The sequence below is a fragment of the Dromiciops gliroides genome, chromosome 6, assembly GCF_019393635.1.
Source record: "Dromiciops gliroides isolate mDroGli1 chromosome 6, mDroGli1.pri, whole genome shotgun sequence".
Taxonomy (NCBI): Eukaryota; Metazoa; Chordata; class Mammalia; order Microbiotheria; family Microbiotheriidae; genus Dromiciops; species Dromiciops gliroides.
In genome coordinates, this window is record NC_057866.1 from 67574721 (window position 1) to 67592718 (window position 17998).

General features: G+C 35.2%; 1 protein-coding gene across 2 annotated transcripts in view; it reads right to left on the reverse strand.

Annotated features, from left to right (window-relative positions):
• The window catches only part of STIM2 (stromal interaction molecule 2), a 151925-nt gene that overhangs the window by 80830 nt on the left and 53097 nt on the right, over nt 1-17998 (reverse strand). For both annotated transcript variants that reach the window (XM_043970950.1, XM_043970949.1), the window contains exon 2: nt 16091-16221. In XM_043970950.1, coding sequence (XP_043826885.1) covers nt 16091-16221 — 131 coding nt within the window. The remainder of the gene's footprint in view (nt 1-16090; nt 16222-17998) is intronic.

The window sequence follows — 17998 nt, forward strand, 5'->3', positions numbered from 1 at the left end:
GGACATTAAGGGTTTGTAAGATGAGGGGAATGGAAGAAGGCAACATAGTTGCATGGCTTCTTCTGGCTTTATTCCATTAAGCACTAGTAAGTAAGAAAAGAGAAGCCAGAAAGAGAGAATGAATTCGTGTTGGGATTTGGCGAGGGATCTGACAGTAGAGAACAGACTTGAACTGTTAACTAAGGAGAATATTGTAGATTTAGGAGGAGTGAGGTTTAGAAAGAGAATGATAAAAAAAAATTATGATCACATAAAGGAATTTTCTGAGTTCCTGATTTTGAAAGCAGAATACTTGTGGGGATGATGCTGGGACTTTAACTATTTGTTTGCTTTTATACCCCTAGGGCCAGTGTAGAAGTCTGCACAGAGTAGATGCTTAATAACTTTTGTTCAACTGTTCCAAACTGTCCCATAACACAAAAGTTCACAGCTTCCTGAATTACAAAAACAATTTTAAAAGCATTTTTGTATTTTCAAAACCTCTCTTGTCTTTCTGCAATTAAAGGAAATGATTTACTGAAATGGGCCACATCTGCTCAAATTTCTATTTTAGGTTTGTTAAATAATATTATAATGTAAACCTGAAAATGCAAGCGATATGTTAAATATGAAATGAACCAATCTGCTTTAATAATATTATCAAGGGGGCAGCTAGGTGGTGCAGTGGATAAAGCTCTGGCCCTGGATTCAGGAGTACCTGAGTTCAAATCCGGCCTTTGACACTTACTAGCTGTGTGACCCTGGGCAAGTCACTTAACCCCCATTGCCCCGCAAAAAAAAAAAAAAAAAATATTATCAAAACTCAAAAACTACACAATTGCTATTAAGAAACTTGTTTTAACAAGTTTTAAATAGACATGTGGTAGTAGTTGATGTTCAAACTGGTATAGTTGGAGGGAAGATGTTAGTATAATAAAAATAAGCAAAAGCTACAACCCTTCAATATTTGTATGTTACTACAAGTTTTAAGAGTAATGAAATAAGCAAAAACTACATATTCAAGCATTCTTAAAATTCTCAAATAAGTAAAAGCAATTTCATGCCAACTTTTTCAAAGAAGCAAGTCCCTCAAATGGGATGCCATTTTTTTCCCACTACAATTTGGTACTTTCTCTGAACAGTCTGCCAAACATATCCATGTTTAATATATCAGACTCACTACTTAAAATATAAGTAGATTTCAAAATAATTATTCCAATCCTAAATATGGTATGTCTTCTCTGATTTCAATCTAAATCTTTTCAAAGACTAAGCCACTATTACTGATTCCTACACAGGCTCCTGTTTCTCATCTACTAACTTCAGATAGTATAGTTTCTTTTATCTTACCTCTCTATGCACTCAGCATTACAAAGAAAATTAAAGTAGTATAATTTTTAAGAGACTTTTAACAGGTTACACCAAGGTAAACTATGCATTCTCCAACTCAAGATATCTTTTTTAAAAAGTCAAACTCCAATATTTCTTCTGAGAAGAGTTTAGATTAATTTAGTAAGTCCTATGTAGTCTTATGATCCTATCATAATAGACTTGTCAGATTTCATTTTTGTACTAGGCCTAACCAAAGATAAAAACAAAATTCCATCACAAGTGTTAAGGGCTAAAATTCTAGCTAGTCTGTCTAAAATATCTAATGAGTCGTCACCAATAAATTATAATCTTTAGCAAGAGTTAGGCTTTTAAGCATTTATTAAGGAAAACAAGAATTTGGTAAAGAGAGAGAGAAAGGCCTAGATTCCTATCTACTAAAGGGAGAGCACATTTCTAGCTCCGCTCTCCACCAGAGTCCAAAGGAAAAAGAGCGCGTGACCCAAGTGACAGTCTCTTCCTTCTTCCTCCCACTACCCAACGTCACTTCCTGACGCCCAAGAAAAGACTCCTGGTCTTGCCCTCAAAGACCTTCACTTCATGGGCGGAACTCTTCTACAGTAAGTCTCCAGCAGGTGGCGTCATTCCAATCGTTACACAAGCTAATGAAATGTAGTTGGATGATGGGGAGCAAAGAGAGAAAGAGTTATTAATAAGTACGCTGTGATAAAGAAAAAGTAAAATAAATAATAATATACATTATTAGAATATGATGAGTTCTACCATTCAACTGCCAGTAATATGTATTCACTAGACCTTTTGTATTTTACATCTATTTCTTAGAAAAGTTAAACAATCTCCTTTCATCAGAAACAAGTCTATGTGTGTACATACACACATACACTTTACAATACAATTTCTAGGAAGAATGTTAGCACTTAACTCATATTGAACACATCTAAGGGTAAGATTTCATGCTCAATTAAAAATACCAATTTTTCTACCTGGAAGCAGAACTCTTGACTATATTACAATAAGACATTCAGTAACTAATAATTTATCTGGCATCATCAGGAAATCATAATAAAATAATTTAAAAATAACTGAAACCCAAAGAAAACAAATTCTTCCATTTTCATTTTTATGAACATCTTTCTACATGATATTACATAGGGTGACCAAACTTAAGAAAAAGTACTTTTTAAAAGAATGGCAACCTATCAACAACCACATGAAAGATCACTGAAATCACTAATGATAAGAGAAATGCAAATGGAAACAACTCATACCCCGCAAATTGGCAAAGGCAAAAGATGGAAATAGTCAATGTTGGAGAGGCTACAGGAAGACAGGCACACAAGAACACTTGGTGAAGTTGTGAATTGGTCCAACCATTCTGGAAAACAATTTGGAATTATGTGAGCAAAGTCCCCACAACATTCATATCTTCTGACTCTGAGATCCTACTACTGGGCTCATAACACAAACCAATCACAAACTCCATATTTACCAAATTTTTTTTTTTTTTGCTGGGCAATGGAGGTTAAGTGACTTGCCCAAGGTCACACAGCTAGTAAGTCAAGTGTCTGAGGCCGGATTTGAACTCGGGTACTCCTGAATCCAAGGTCAGTGCTTTATCTACTGCGCCACCTAGCCGCCCCTACCAAAATATTTCTAAAGTACTTTTTATAGTAGAAAAAAAAAATCCTGAAAACAATGTAGACTCCTATTTCATGGAGACTTACTGAACACAGTCCGATATATGAACACAATGCAACATTATTGTGTCATAATAAGGAATATAAAGAATTCAGAAAAACTTGGAAGAGTTATATGACCTTATAAGAGAATGAAGTAAGCAGAGCCAAAAGAATATACAAAATTATTACAATAATGTAACTGAGAAGAGTACTAACATGAAACCAAATACTAAGTGATTATAATGACTAAAGAACAGGTGAAGAACCTCTCTTCTTTAGAGAGATCTGTATACTATAGCTGCAGAATATTATAGACATTGCCAGATACGTTCACTGCTTCATTTGGTCTTGTTTAACTGGTTTTCTTTGACAGGTTGGAGAAAGAGGTACAGTATTTAATATCGAGAAATGGTTGTGATATCAAAGCAAAGGTATCAATTAAACTTATAAAACTTATAAAAACTTACAAAACTTACAAAAATAAAATATACAACAAACTAGACACATATTAGGTTGGCTTTATTAAATGTTATAATATGTTCTTTGGAAAGGGGGAAGAAGGGAACTTAAGTTACTAAAGTTACTAAATAGTCAAACTGTCTGATGGAAATAACACTATCAAGGCACACTGCTCCCCGAGATCAGAGAGCAAGAAGATGTACAAAGTATTCAGAGAAGCACTTTTTGTAGTAGTAGCAAAGAACTAAAAACAAAAGTGGGCACTCATCAAATGGAGAATGGCTAAAGAAACCAGGTTGTAATAAATTTAGCAAAATGAAACTGTTGTAAAAGAGGTTATATTTAGAAAAATCTGGGAGGCAATACAGCACAAGAAAAAGAGCACTAACTGAAGTCATACATACACACTGAGTTCAAATCTCTCCTCTGACACTGTATGTCTTTGGACACATCTCAAAACCTTCCTGGGCTCAAGTTCCCCCTTTTGTTAAATGAAATGGTCAGAATAGCTGGCTGCTAAGGTCCCTTCTGGATCTAAATCCACAATCACATTACTTATATGTCCTAGTGGAGAGTGAAGGGAATATAACCAAGAGAACAAATTACACAGAGACTACATTCAAACCCCAAACACCTGTGAAAGTGGTCTGTAGTCTGTGATCTGTAAAGTGAGAACCATAATCTGTGACTGCTCCAAAAAGCTTAAAGATTATTTTTGCTTTTTCTCTACCTCTTGAGAGAGGGAACTAGGTGAGGAATAAGACTTGTATTTGCAGACAAGAGCAAAGTATGCATTTGTTTTGCCTGCCCACACCAATTATTGGAGGAAGCCAGGGAGATGGGGGGAAGATGGGGAGGAAAGGGGGGATAACAGAACAGTTTAAAAAGTAAAGAACATCAGTAAAATTTAAATATACAGAAGACAGCAAAAGAAGTCAGGCAGGGATACAAATGAGCAAAGTTGTGTTGAAAATACATTAAACATGTAATATATGTATATGTGCATATACACATATATGTGAGATTATCTGTGATGACATAAAATTTTTCTGTTCTTTCTATGTGAAAGTATTCATGTGTTAATATTGATGAAATTCATAATAAAAATACAAGAAAATTTTTTACAACCTTGAAATTTTGTTTTCATTTTTTAAAAAATCTACCACAGAAAAGATCAGTAAACTGCAACATTGAAATGTGACACTTATTATCAAGTACAATGATTTCATTAGGCCATTTTGCTTAAAGGTTTTCAGAGAATATACTTTGTCCAGTGAAGGACGGGTGGGATATTTGCATCTGCTAAAAAATATCTAGTATATAAAAACAACATGCATCATCAAAAAAAATCTTTAATCCAAAAAAGGATTTAAAATAAAAGGGACATTAGATTTTAATACTTTTATTTTGAGCTGGGCAATGAGGGTTAAGTGACTTGCCCAGGGTCACACAGCTAGTAAGTGTCAAATGTCTGAGGCCGGAATTGAACTCAGGTCCTCCTGAATCCAGGGCCGTTGCTTTATCCACTGTACCACCTAGCTGCCCCCAGGGACATTAGATTTTACCAAATGGAAACCAACATCAGAAAGGCTGAGTGACTTTCCCAAAGCTGGACAGAGAGTAAGTACCTATCCAACTCCAAACTGAGATTCCAGGATCCCCCAACCAATATTTTTTAATACTACATTGTTTCTAAGTCCCAGACCTTAGTTTGATATTTTTGCCATTTGCCACTTTCCCATAAATATGGAGTTAAGCAAATAGAGCAGCAGGAATCCCAAGGCTGTGATAAAAATTAAAAGCTGAAGCAGTCTTCCCCAAAATGGCTTTCTTGATATGCAAAATCCCTTACTGTTCTTCATTGCTATCAATAGTCTTTGACTTCTCACCATCACTTAAAAATGTGTCTATAATGTCTATATTACTCAAAGAATGACCAACAAGATTCCATTGTGGACAGAGTCTTTCAAAAAAAAAAAAAAGAGTGTCAACTCACCAAGTCAAAGATTTCAGTTTGATGAGGATGATGATGAGAGCAGCTAGCATTTGTATTGTACCTACTGTGTGGCAGGCACTGGGCTACTAAGCACTTTAAAAGTATCACCTCCTTTGTTCCTCACTACAATGCTGGAAGGCAGATGTTATTATTATCCACATTTTACAGGTGAGGGAACTGGAGGTGAAGTGACTGAGTGCCCATAGTCACCCTGAGGCTGATGTGTGTCTGAATCTGGATTTGAATTCAGGTCTTCCTGACTCAAGACGTAATGGCGCATCCACTATGACACCTAGCTATCCTAGGGTTATAACCTCATTCTAAAGTTTATAAATTCATTATGATTTACCGAAGATATTACTACTTTTAACATTACCAGTTCATCTTTTCTTCAAACTCTTCTTCAGACAGAAGGAACACTAAAAATTATGTAACTTTTCAGTGGATTGCAAATTCTCTATAGGGTCTGTATGATCACCAACTCTGGTGAGACTCTTTTCTATAATTTATTTCATATTCTCAGCAGCACTATGATCTAGTTAACATAAATGACTTAAAACCGGTAGACAATGATAAACAGTTGCTCTGTTTTGTTGTGTTTACGTTACTCAAGGTAGGTTCCAAAATTAATTTTAATAGAAGTACAAGATTTAGAGGTAGAAAAAAATCTCAGAGGCCATTTACACTCCACTTCCCAATTCATTGGGGCCAATGAAAATTAAGTGATTTACCCATAGTCACACAGACTTAAGTGTCAGAGGTAAGAAGAGTATCTGTGAATAATCAGCCTTTAGCTCAGAAGAATACCCTGATAGGCTGCTTATGTCTGAATGGTTGTTTGTAGGTCACTCAGACTGACTGACTGAAAAATCGGCTTTTCATCATTCATAATCATGAAAATCAGTGTGACACAGTACAGACAACGGAATCAGAAGACCTGGTTTTAGCTTCTAGATTGGCCAAGCATGTAGTAGCAGGGTGATTATTATAAGTTGTGATTAAAGCTCTCTTTTGCACCTCAGTTTGTGCATCTGTAACCCTGGGATAATGAATTGGGGGGGGGGGGAGGAAGGAGGGTAAGGCAACTGGGGTTAAGTGACTTGCCCAGGGTCACACAGCTAGTAAGTGTTAACTGTCTGAGGCCAGATTTGAACTCTGGTCCTCCTGACTCCAGGGCCAGTGTTCCACTCATTGCACCACCTAGCTGCCCCTGGGATAATGAAATTCATACTACTTTCCTCAAAGAATGGTCATCACTAAAGCATTCTGTCAACCAAAAAAGCACCAGAGCATTAAAAGAAATGTAAGCTATCATAAAGATATATTAATTTGTATAGTGTTCTACAGTTTTCATTTCACCTTTACAATACTCAAAATAGTCTGGTTTTTCCTTGGCATTTATTTAAAGGTAGTCTCTACTCTAAACTATATACTGTATCTTCCTCCAAAATTTTCTTTGCAGGCTTTTTTTGTGTGTGGGGGGGGGTGAGGCAATTGGGGTTAAGTGACTTGCCCAAGGTCACACAGCTAGTAAGTGTCAAGTGTCTGAGGCCAAATTTGAACTCAGGTCCTCCTGACTCCAGGGCCGGTGCTCTATCCACTGTGCCACCTAGCTGCCCCTTTGCAGGCTTTTTAAAATTGACTCCCTTTATGATTGCAAGACAGCACAATATCTCCATCACTTTTACTTGTTCTTATATAGCTGATTTCTCCCTGAATCTTTCCTTCTGTTCTTTTCACTTTCTTTCTGCCTTCTGTTCTCCTGCAATGATATAATTTTGTAGTGGAAAAGACCAGTCTTTTATGTGCTGCCCACCAGTAAGATTATTCTGGCTATTCAGAGTAAAGTGAATAAAGGTACAAAACATTTAGGTTTTGGTGGTTCTTGTCCATGCCTGCGTATGGCTAAGTGCTCAGAAACTTTCTCTTTACCACCATTCTTCCAGATGAATTATATTTTTTCTAGCTCTACAAAATAATTATTTTATTCTTTATAAAATAATTTTTGATAATGTGATTGGTAGGCACTGATAAATAATTTAGGTAGAATTGTCATTTTTACTATTTTGGTTCAACCTAACCATGAGCAACTAATATTTCTCGAATTGTTTGGATCTATCATTATTTGTGTGGAAAGTGTTTTGTAACTGTGTTCATACAGTTCTTGGGTTTATCTTGGCAGATTGACTCCCAAGTATTTTATATTGCCAGCAGTTATGTTAAATGGAATTTCCCTTTCTATATCCTCCTCCTCCTGGACTTTGCTGGTAATATATAGGAATGTAGATGATTTATGTAGATTTATTTTACATACTGCAACTCTGCCAAAGTTCTTCATTGTTCATCTAGTATTTCAGTTGATTCTCTAGAATTCTCTAAGTATACCATAATATCATCTGCAAAGAGTGATACTTTTGTTTCCTCGCTGCTTATTCCAAATCCTTCAATTTCTTTTTTCTTGTCTTACTGCTATAGCTAGCCTTTCTAGAACATTACTGAATAACAGTGGTGATAATGGTCATCTTTGCTTCATCCTTGATCCTACTGGGACGGTTTTCAGCTTATCCCAATTACAAAGAATGCTTGCTGATGGTTTTAGATAGATAATACTTAACATTTTAAGGACAGCTTCATTTATTCCTAAATGTGTTTTGTATTTCGTCAAAAGTTTTTTCTGCATCTATTGAGGTAAGCATGATTTTGTTGGTTTTGTTATTGATATGGTCAATTATGCTGAAAGTTTTCCTAATATTGAACCTGCTCTGAATCACTGGTATAAATCTTACCTAGTGATAGTATATGAGCTTTGTGACATATTGCTATCATCTCTTTGCCAATATTTTATTTAAAATTTTTGCATCAATATTTACTAGAGAAATTGGTCTAGTTTTCTTTCTCCGTTTTTGTTCTTCCTGGTTTAGGTATCAGTACCATATTTGTGTTGTAAAGGAGACAGGACTCCTGCTTTGCCTATTTTTCCAAATAGTTTACATAGTACTGGAATTAATTGTTGTTAAATGTTGCACAGAATTCACTCGTGAATTCATCTAACCCTGGAGATTTTTTCTTGGGTAGCACACTGATGGCTTGCTCATTTTTTTTCCCCCAAGACGGGGTTATTTAAGTATTCTATTTCCTTTTCTGTTACTCTGGCCAATTTATGTTTTTTTTGTAAATATCCATCCATTTCAGTTAGATGGTCAAATTTATTGTCACATATATTATTGGGCAAAGTAGCTCTGAATAATTGCTTTGATTTCATCTTCATTGGTTGTGAATTCACCCTTTTCATTTTTGATCCCAGTAATTTGGTTTTCTTCCTTTTTTAATCAAATTATCCAATGACTTAATGCCTTATTGGCTCTTCCCCCCCCCCAAAACAGCTCCTAGATCTATTTATTAATTCAATGATTTTCTTACTTTTAATGTAATTACTCTTTTGAGTTTCAGGATTTCCAATTTGGTGTTAATTAGAGATTGTTATTTTGTTCTTTTCCTAATTTTTTTTAAGTTTCATGCCCAATTCATTTATCTGCTCTTTAGCTATTTTACTGATATAAGAATTCAAAGATGTATATTTTCCCACAACTGCTGTGCACTGGCTGCATCCCATAAATTTTGGTAAGTTTTCTCATTGTTATCATTCTCTTTAATAAAATAACTGATTGTTTCTATGATTTGTTCTTTGACCTATTCATTCTTTAGGATTAGATTATTTAGTTTCCAATTAAATTTTCATCTATGTTTCCATGGCCCTTTAATTAATATAATTTTTACTGCATTATGGTCAGAAAAGGTTACATTTAGTATTTCTGTTTTTATGTATTAGGTTCTGAGGTTTTTCTGTCCTAATACATGGTCAATTTTTGTGAAGGTGCCATATACAACTGTGGGAAAGTATACGCCTTTCTATTCTCATTCATTTTTTTTCTAGAAGTCTATCATATCTAACTTTTCTAAAATTCTATTCGTCTCCTTAACTTCTTTTTTGTTTATTTTATGGTTAGATTTATCTAGTTCTGAGAAGGAAAAGTTAAAGTGCCTCACTAGTAGTTTTACTGTCTTTTTTCTTCATAACTCATTTAACTTATCCTTTAAAAATGTGGATGCCAGGGCAGCTAGGTGGCACAGTGGATAGAGCACCGACCCTGGAGTCAGGAGTACCTGAGTTCAAATCCGGCCTCAGACACTTGACACTTACTAGCTGTGTGACCTTGGGCAAGTCACTTAACCCCAATTGCCTCACCAAAAAAAAAATGTGGATGCCATTACATTCATCAAATATAAGTTTAGATATAACTTCATTGATAACTTCACTCTCTATGGTACCACTTAACAAAATGTAGTTTCCCCAATTGACTCTCTCTCTCTCTTTTTTTTTTTTTTTTGGTGAAGCAATTGGGGTTAAGTGACTTGCCCAGGTTCACACAGCTAGTAAGTGTCAAGTGTCTGAGGCCGGATTTGAACTCAGGTACTCCTGACTCCAGGGCCGGTGCTCTATCCACTGCACCACCTAGCTACCCCTCTTCCAGTAATTCTTATTGAGTTTGTATCCAATCAACGTTTTTCTTTGAGGGTTTGTTTACAGCTGCTTTGCCATCATTGTCTTTTGGGCTTGAAACCTGACTACGATTAGTAGTCATTGTACTTACTGCTCTAAAATACATTTAGTCACAATGATAACAAGTTGTTATTTAATGTGAATTTTCTTTCTGTATGCTGTACTTGGAAATGAACACTAAAAAAAGATGTTCTTCTATGAAGAACAACTTTCACAAAATTCCTTTTTTGGTACCTCACTGTGGCATGGAGGCAATCCATGGTTCTCAAAGGCAATGTCAGTAAGTTCTAATAGGTCCTAACAAATACTTCCATATTTCAGATACAAGTCTCCAAGATCATCTAATGAAAACTAACAAGGTTATGATGATTTATACTGGCAAAGGGAGTACCCATACCAATAAAACCACAAGTCTTTGAGTTAACTCAGAAGTGGGTTCCTTTGCTAGTTATTCAAAGAAAAGTTGAATGACTACTTGTTAAGGCTGTTGTGGAAGGAATTACTGGTCAGGTACGGGGTAGACTGGAAAGCCTCTGGGTACCCTCTAAATGTAGTTTGTTGCTCTGAAATGAGGTTTTCCACGTAAATGGATTTATTCATCACGGTTTTATTTTAACTACAGTTAAAGCCATGCTTCCTATGAAAAGCTTAAAAAAAAAAAAACACAAAAAAAAACACAAAAATAAGGTTTCAACTTTTTTTTTTTAATTTGATGGCATGAATACTCCCAACCACTCCATCTTGTTCTGTCAGGTGAAGGCTGTGAGATCCCTCAAGCAAAAAAAAAAAATCCACAATTATCTTGGTATATTAATGACTTTGAGAGAAAATAAAATTAAACCAAAGGTTACTGTTTTTACTGTATAGTCAGACACCTCCTGTTTTATTATTATTGAATTTGTAATATGTCATGTTATCATAATAAGCATTTATTCCCATGTTTATTACTATGGTCCAATGTCAGGAGACAGCAGAGATGGTATTATTCACGTGAAGTTAAAGTAGAAATCTGTATGGGTGCTGCTACTAACCATGTTTCCCATTTTTCCTGATAGTATCAGAAGCTAGAAATAAACTGAGACGTCCAAAAATAGGAAAATAATAGGAAAACAAGACCTGTGTAGGTAACTAGATGGATAGGCAAGAGATCCAACTGTCCAAAAGCACTATCATTTAATCCTCTCCTAAAAACTGAAAGTATCTTCTGCTAAGTTTGCTTTTGGCATCTTATTTTTATATTTTTTCCTTATTTCTGATATATCTATGTAAAGTAAACTACATTTTCCAAGAAACAGTAGTATGTGTACACAAATGTTGACACAGGTGTTTCATAGTTGTAATCTTTGCATGGAAGTTTAAAAAGACAGTTTTTTTCATACAAATTTACTTCATAGCTAGCTATACAATATCAGACCAACTGTTTTAAGATTAAAGCCATTTTTAGAAATTTTTCAAAGACAATCAAAAGAGAACTACAAAACAGAGTCAGGGAAAGAAGAGAAACAAGAAATAAAAATAATGGGGGGGAAAAAAGGAAAGAAAAAGATATCAGTGAAACCCATAGCCAATCAACATTTTATCACTGAGGCAGCTAGGTGGCACAGTGGATAAAGCACCAGCCCTGGATTCAGGAGGACCTGAGTTCAAATTCAACCTCAGACACTTGACACTAGCTGTGTGACCCTGGGCAAGTCACTTAATAACCCTCATTGCCCTGCACACAAAAAAAATAAATAAATAAATCGCCACTGATTGCTAGAAAATGCATTAACAATATACATTTCCTTCAATTTGTCTTGTAGTCTACAAGGAGGACAGTTAGGGTGCATAGTAGATAAAAAGTCAGGAATAAGACCTGAGTTCAAATGCGACCTCAAACACTTACTAGCTGTATAACCCTGGAAAAGTCACTTAACTCTGTTTGCCTCAGTTCTTCATTTGTAAAATGAGCTGGAGAAGGAAATGGAAAACCCCAAATGGGATCACAAAAAGTTGGACAGGACTAAAAAAAATGACTGAATGACAACAAGAACAACAACAACAAAAACATGTATTCATTCAAAAGATGCTATCATCCCAAATCCCTGATTAGACCTAATCCAGGAAAGTCAAGCCACACATATCAATCTGAACACCCAGAAATCCAATGATTCTGGAGGACCTACAAATGTTTTTTGTGTTGTTTTGTTTTGCTTTTACAGAAACAGATGAAATATTTCTTTTACTCTATGGTACATAAACTCTATCCACCTCTGAACCATAAATGGTACAGTAAAAACAAAGGTTTCTAACATCGCTTTAGAGTAAAGAACTGCTACCAATGAATATTCAGTCACTCCAGTAATCTCCATTTGCACAGCCTCCACCTCCCTCCAGTTCCAGGAGTAAAGGAGCCTGAAGGAACCAGGCCATATCACAACTAATAAGATAATAAGCTAAACTTTAGTCTAAAGGGCTCTGTTAATAATGATGACTAGTACCATCATTTATATAGTACTATAAGTTTTACAAAATCCTTTACATTTTTCATCTCATTCAATCCTCGATGTTCCCTCTATTTTTTTTCCAACAGCTGCACAGACCTACAATTTCTCTAAGCAGAAAATTTTTACTCAGCAGTTTAAAAGTTTGCCTTTTTAAATATATCTGTAATATAAATACTTCCAATGAAAATTGAAAATCTGTATACTTTTGATTTTATTAATTGAATGGTACAAAAAAACTATTACAGCTTTATCAGAATGTTCGCATAGTCACTATTTCCAAAGTTGCCTTTGCTTTCCTGTCTTAATGGTAACATCATCTTCATACCTAACTTTGAGTCTCTCACATAACTTAAGATTTCTGCTGCTTTAGTAAAGCAATAGCTTCAGTCAATGATCATTTTCCTATCCATTTGAAAATAGGAAGGCCACCTATTTCATTCTTAATGAATCCAGCTAAGATCACATGACCTCACTGGACAAACACAACCACAGTTGATAAATTATAACATATAGAATATCAAGCAAAGAAAATTTCAGTCGCACAGCACCACAGAAATGTTAAATAACTTGTCCAGGGTCACATAGCTAGAAAGTCTCTAAGGTAGGATTTTCAGACTCCAAGTCCAGTGCTCTATATATTGTGCCACCTCACTAGTCTTCTTATACTAATTAAGCTTCTAAAACAGGCATTGTATAGACCCACATAGCATGTCTTTCTACCTTTTTATTTTTTGGTTGTCAAAAGATTAAAACACAAAACAACTTTTAAGTCTAGCTAGACACAACCCATCCTCAAAGGAGATATTCCTAGAGGAAATCTACCAGAGAAAGTAGGTAATACTATCAACAACATCCTTCACTTGCCATGAATTTCATGATATTTAAATAAGACAATTGATGAAGGAATAATCCTTTAAATATCATAGAAGTATTTCTTGAACACCAATAAAAGTCATATAAATTGCATACCAATAAAATCAACGCATCTAAGATAAGATGGGAAGCACTTAAATGGAGGGGGAAAGAACTGTGCATCAAATTTCTCAGTCAGGGGGTTAGTATCTAAGATATAGAAACAACTAAAAAAATATTTAAGAAGAAAAGCAATTCTCTAAAACCCAAGTGGTCACGTATGAACAAACAGTTCTCAAAGGAAGAATTTCAAACTATTAATAACCATATGAAAGAATATTCTAAATCACTAATAAGAGAAATGCAAAATCCAAATAATCTTGATGTATCACCTCATACCCAGCAAATGGGCAAAGATGAAAAAAAATGGGGAAAAATCAATATTAGAGAAGATATAGAAAGACACAAACACTGCTACCGTTGATGGAACTGTAAATTAGTATGAGCAGTCAACAATCAATTTGCCATTATGCAAATATACTTGCTCTGTCTAAAAAAGATTCTGTTTCTATATCACATATACATAGTTATATAAACAAATCACTGATCCAAAAAGGTCCCCTATACAACAAAATATTAATACCAGTGCTTTTTTGCAGTAATAAAGAACCAGAAACAAAACATATGGGTGTAATGTAAAATTACTGTGCTACAATAAATGATAAACAAGATAACTACAGAGAGGCATGGATCCCCTTACATTTACTGATGAAATGAACCATAAAACAATACACTATCAATGTTGCAAAACTTTAAGTCCAAAAAAGAAAATTGAGAAGAGACTTCCCCTTGATCCTTTTCAGAAGTAACAGAGGAGTGGGGAGGTACACAGGTGTGAAATATTTTACATAATGTAGATTTTTCTTTTAATGTATTGATTGGTTTTGTTTAATTTTTCCCCCTCCCACTTTTTCTTTTAAAAACACTCTTTGTTATAAGGGATGGCTCTCTGGAAGGGGGAGAAAGACATAAGAGGAAAACCAAGTGATTAAAAAGATAATAAAATCTATTTTTAATTTTAAAATATAAGAAAAAATGATTCAGATTCAATGACTCGCAATCTTACCACTTAGTAAAAGTTATACTACCACATATGTTCAATTTGTTGGGGAAATGCCAGTACAAGTTAGTAAATGCTTTCACACATGTGGGCATGTAATATGTTACCCACTGAGGCAATATAGTAGCTCACACTTTAAAAAAGATTAAGCATAACTAATAACTATTTTGTAAATATATTTTAAATCACTGACAAATAATACTCTGCTTTTGTTTCATTCCCATTCTGCTACAAATAATTTCAATCAGTTACAGCATTGTAGATAGAAAGCCAGTCTGTGGAGTCAGAAAAACCAGAGTTTAGTTGTCAAATCTGACATATAAGCACTTTGAGATCCTAGGCAAGTCAACAATACTACAAGACTACTGAGACTGAAAACTTCAGGTTAAGTTACTGATCTCCATGGCAGAAGATATTTCCTCACTGGAAGTTCTAGATACCACAAAATAATTCTATGAAAGAGAATACTCAGAAGCAGTTACTTCCCAAATAATGATATCTTCTGCCAATATTTGTAAAAGGCATAAAGTGAGCCAGCATCCTAGAATTACTTTAAATTAATAAAGAACATGGCAGAGAAAGAACATTAGACTTAAAAGAAGACCTGTGAGAAGTTTAATACTTATTTGACTTACTTTACCTTGGGCAAGCCACCTGAACTTCTCCAAAACTTTATTTCCTTAAAATCTATGATTTTCCATAACTTGAAAAATGATAACTTCCTCAAACTTCCACAAACTGTAGTAAAAATAAATAGACAGATATGCCAGGTACTGTGCTAAGATAAATGCTAAAGTGCCCTGTGGTCACATGGAGGTGACCCTGGGTCTAACAAGGCTATACAAATAAAAACGGGGAGGTCCTACCAGCTGAAAAAGGCCTGGAGAGATTGTGCCTATGTGAAGAACAATATTTTAGGTTAGACCTAAGTTACGTCAGTCTAATAACTAAGACTAGAGATTTAAAATGCAACTAAAACTATCTTTACTATCACTCTGGAGAAACCCTGGGGCCCCAACCCTGCTCCAAGAAGCAATTTTTCTAACTGTCCCCAAGAAAACACAAATGCCCCAGCAATTTCTAGCCACCCATGGTCCTGCAACACCTGGCAAAGCTAATCCAAGGACATTTCTTCAAACTTGTTTCCGTAACTCCTCAACACTCCCCTCCTGCAGCTAGATTGAAAGAATAAGCTTCTAAAGTTAAAAGGATTTCACGGGGCTTATTTCTTTCTCTGAAAGTGAAGAGGGGAAAAGAGAGGTTCAAGGTTTGTTAAAATTTAAGGCATCACACAATTAGCTAGCAAAAAAGGTAAAAGGTAAACAAAAGGCTTTTTCTTTCAAAATAGAGAACCACAAATATTTGAAAAGGCAAAGCAAAAATTCTGTCTCAATGGAAAAAATGAAGCAGAATGAGAAAATAAAGATGGTCAAAAGGGAGAAAGGGATAAATATGGGATTGTGGTCCCTGGAGAGGTAGGAGTAATTAATTAAAATCTAAGAAGTAAATATCAGAACACTGAGCGAATAACCCCAAGGCAAAAGATTTATAAAGCTATTCATCCTTTAAGTCTTAAGAGAACATCAAAGAAAAACTTCTTCCACCTACTTCATCACTTTCCTCTACTTCAATGCCACCATCTTTGTCATCATCCATCTGCTTATGTATTGTTCGTAGAGCTTCTAGACTAAATCTGTCTTCTTCAGTAAAACATGGTGGACTCAATGAAATGCAAGGATCTGAAAAGAAATAAAACAGGACGATTACTGATCAGGTATAAAATGAGCTTACCATTTGTAACAAAGACTGCTACACATAGCAGTACATGTTCCTAAAAATGACAGAATTATACTCAATCCAATCTAAATGGATTGCCAATTCATAAACTACTCCAGTATTATATTCAAGCTTGTCTTTCTCTACTTAATTACAGTATTTCAACACATACAAATATCTTTCTCCCTGCTCTTCAATATCCACATTTAACATTCACCTAAAAGAACATATTTAATAATCTCTTCAGACAAACTGGTCATCAACGAAGCCATAAATGAGAAAGTAGATTAAGTACTTTTTCTATAATCCAGGTAAACAAAAACACAATTTTCAGAAACTACTATCTGAAAAACAATATATCAGAAAGATAATATAGAAAAATATTTGATAAAAAAAAGCATTTATAGGGGGCAGCTAGGTGGCTCAGTGGATAAACTACTGGCCCTGGATTCAGAAGGACCTGAGTTCAAATCTGACCTCAGACATTTGACACTTAATAGCTGTGTGATACTGGGCAAATCACTTAACCCTCATTGTCCTGCCCCCCCCCCAAAAAAAGAGCAAATGTAAAACCCTCCATTTGGATTTCAAAGTTCTTCATAAATTATCCCTCCCAATTTTTCCAGTCTCCTTGCATCATACTCTACTTTTGCAATCCAATGACACTGTCTCTTAGTTGTTCCTGACTTAGAACAGTCAGTCTCCCAACTCACAGCATTTTTACTAGCTGCTCCCATCTCTGATTCCTGGCTTCCTGATGTTCCACCTTCTAAACAAAGCCTTTCCCAATTCCCTCTAAGACTATTTCGAATTTGTTTTGTACATATATCTAGTTTGTATATAGTTGCTTGCATATTTCTCTCCCCCACTGGACTGTGAGTACCTTAAGGATGGGGACTCTGTTTTTGCCTGTTTCCTCATCACTTGGCACCATGCTGGCACACAGCAGGCGCTTAATAAATGTTAGCTGACTGACTGAGTTGAAATAACTCCTCCCATCTCATTATCAACTCTTCCTTTAGCTGTTAAGGATTTGGGTATTAATTCCAATTCTGCTATCTGACCTGAGCAAAGTCACAACCTCTCTGGGTCTCACCTGTCTTATCTGTAAACAGCTAAAATAAATTGTCTCTAAGGTAATTTTCCAGGTGCAAATTCTTTGGTTAAGGGATTGTCTCTAGAGCAAAATATGAACAATCTTGGTAAGAAATAAACTGAAAATCATTTGCAGCCTATTATCTCAATACTAAAGGTTAAGCTATAACAAAAGTATTTAGCTTGTGTGCAATGAATTTCAAATGCATATCACTTAGAGGGTAAAAGAGAGGAGCACTGTGTGTGGGAACAGGCTATAACATAACAAGCAAGAAACTTCAGAGAAAAACAGGACAGAGAATATCCTTAGAGAAATGTGTGATGAAAAAAAAAAAAGATAGGTTGGTTTGGTGGCAGAGGAAAGGGATAACAGGGTAACTGAGTGCTCTACTGGCATCCTCAAAATGTAACCCCTATGGTAAAATAACAGGAAGACATGGACAAGCATCTCAAAGGATGGGCAAACATAAATGGTTTGAAATTTGCATCACTAAAGGAACATTCAAACCAATGCACTCACAGATCCCTTTGATGACATGAGTAATCAAAAAGTAGAACTTTTTTTAAACAAAAGCATTTTTAAAATCAGGTTTTAATATATTACTTTCATTATTATTTTACTCAGCCTGCCATACTGATGCGTTG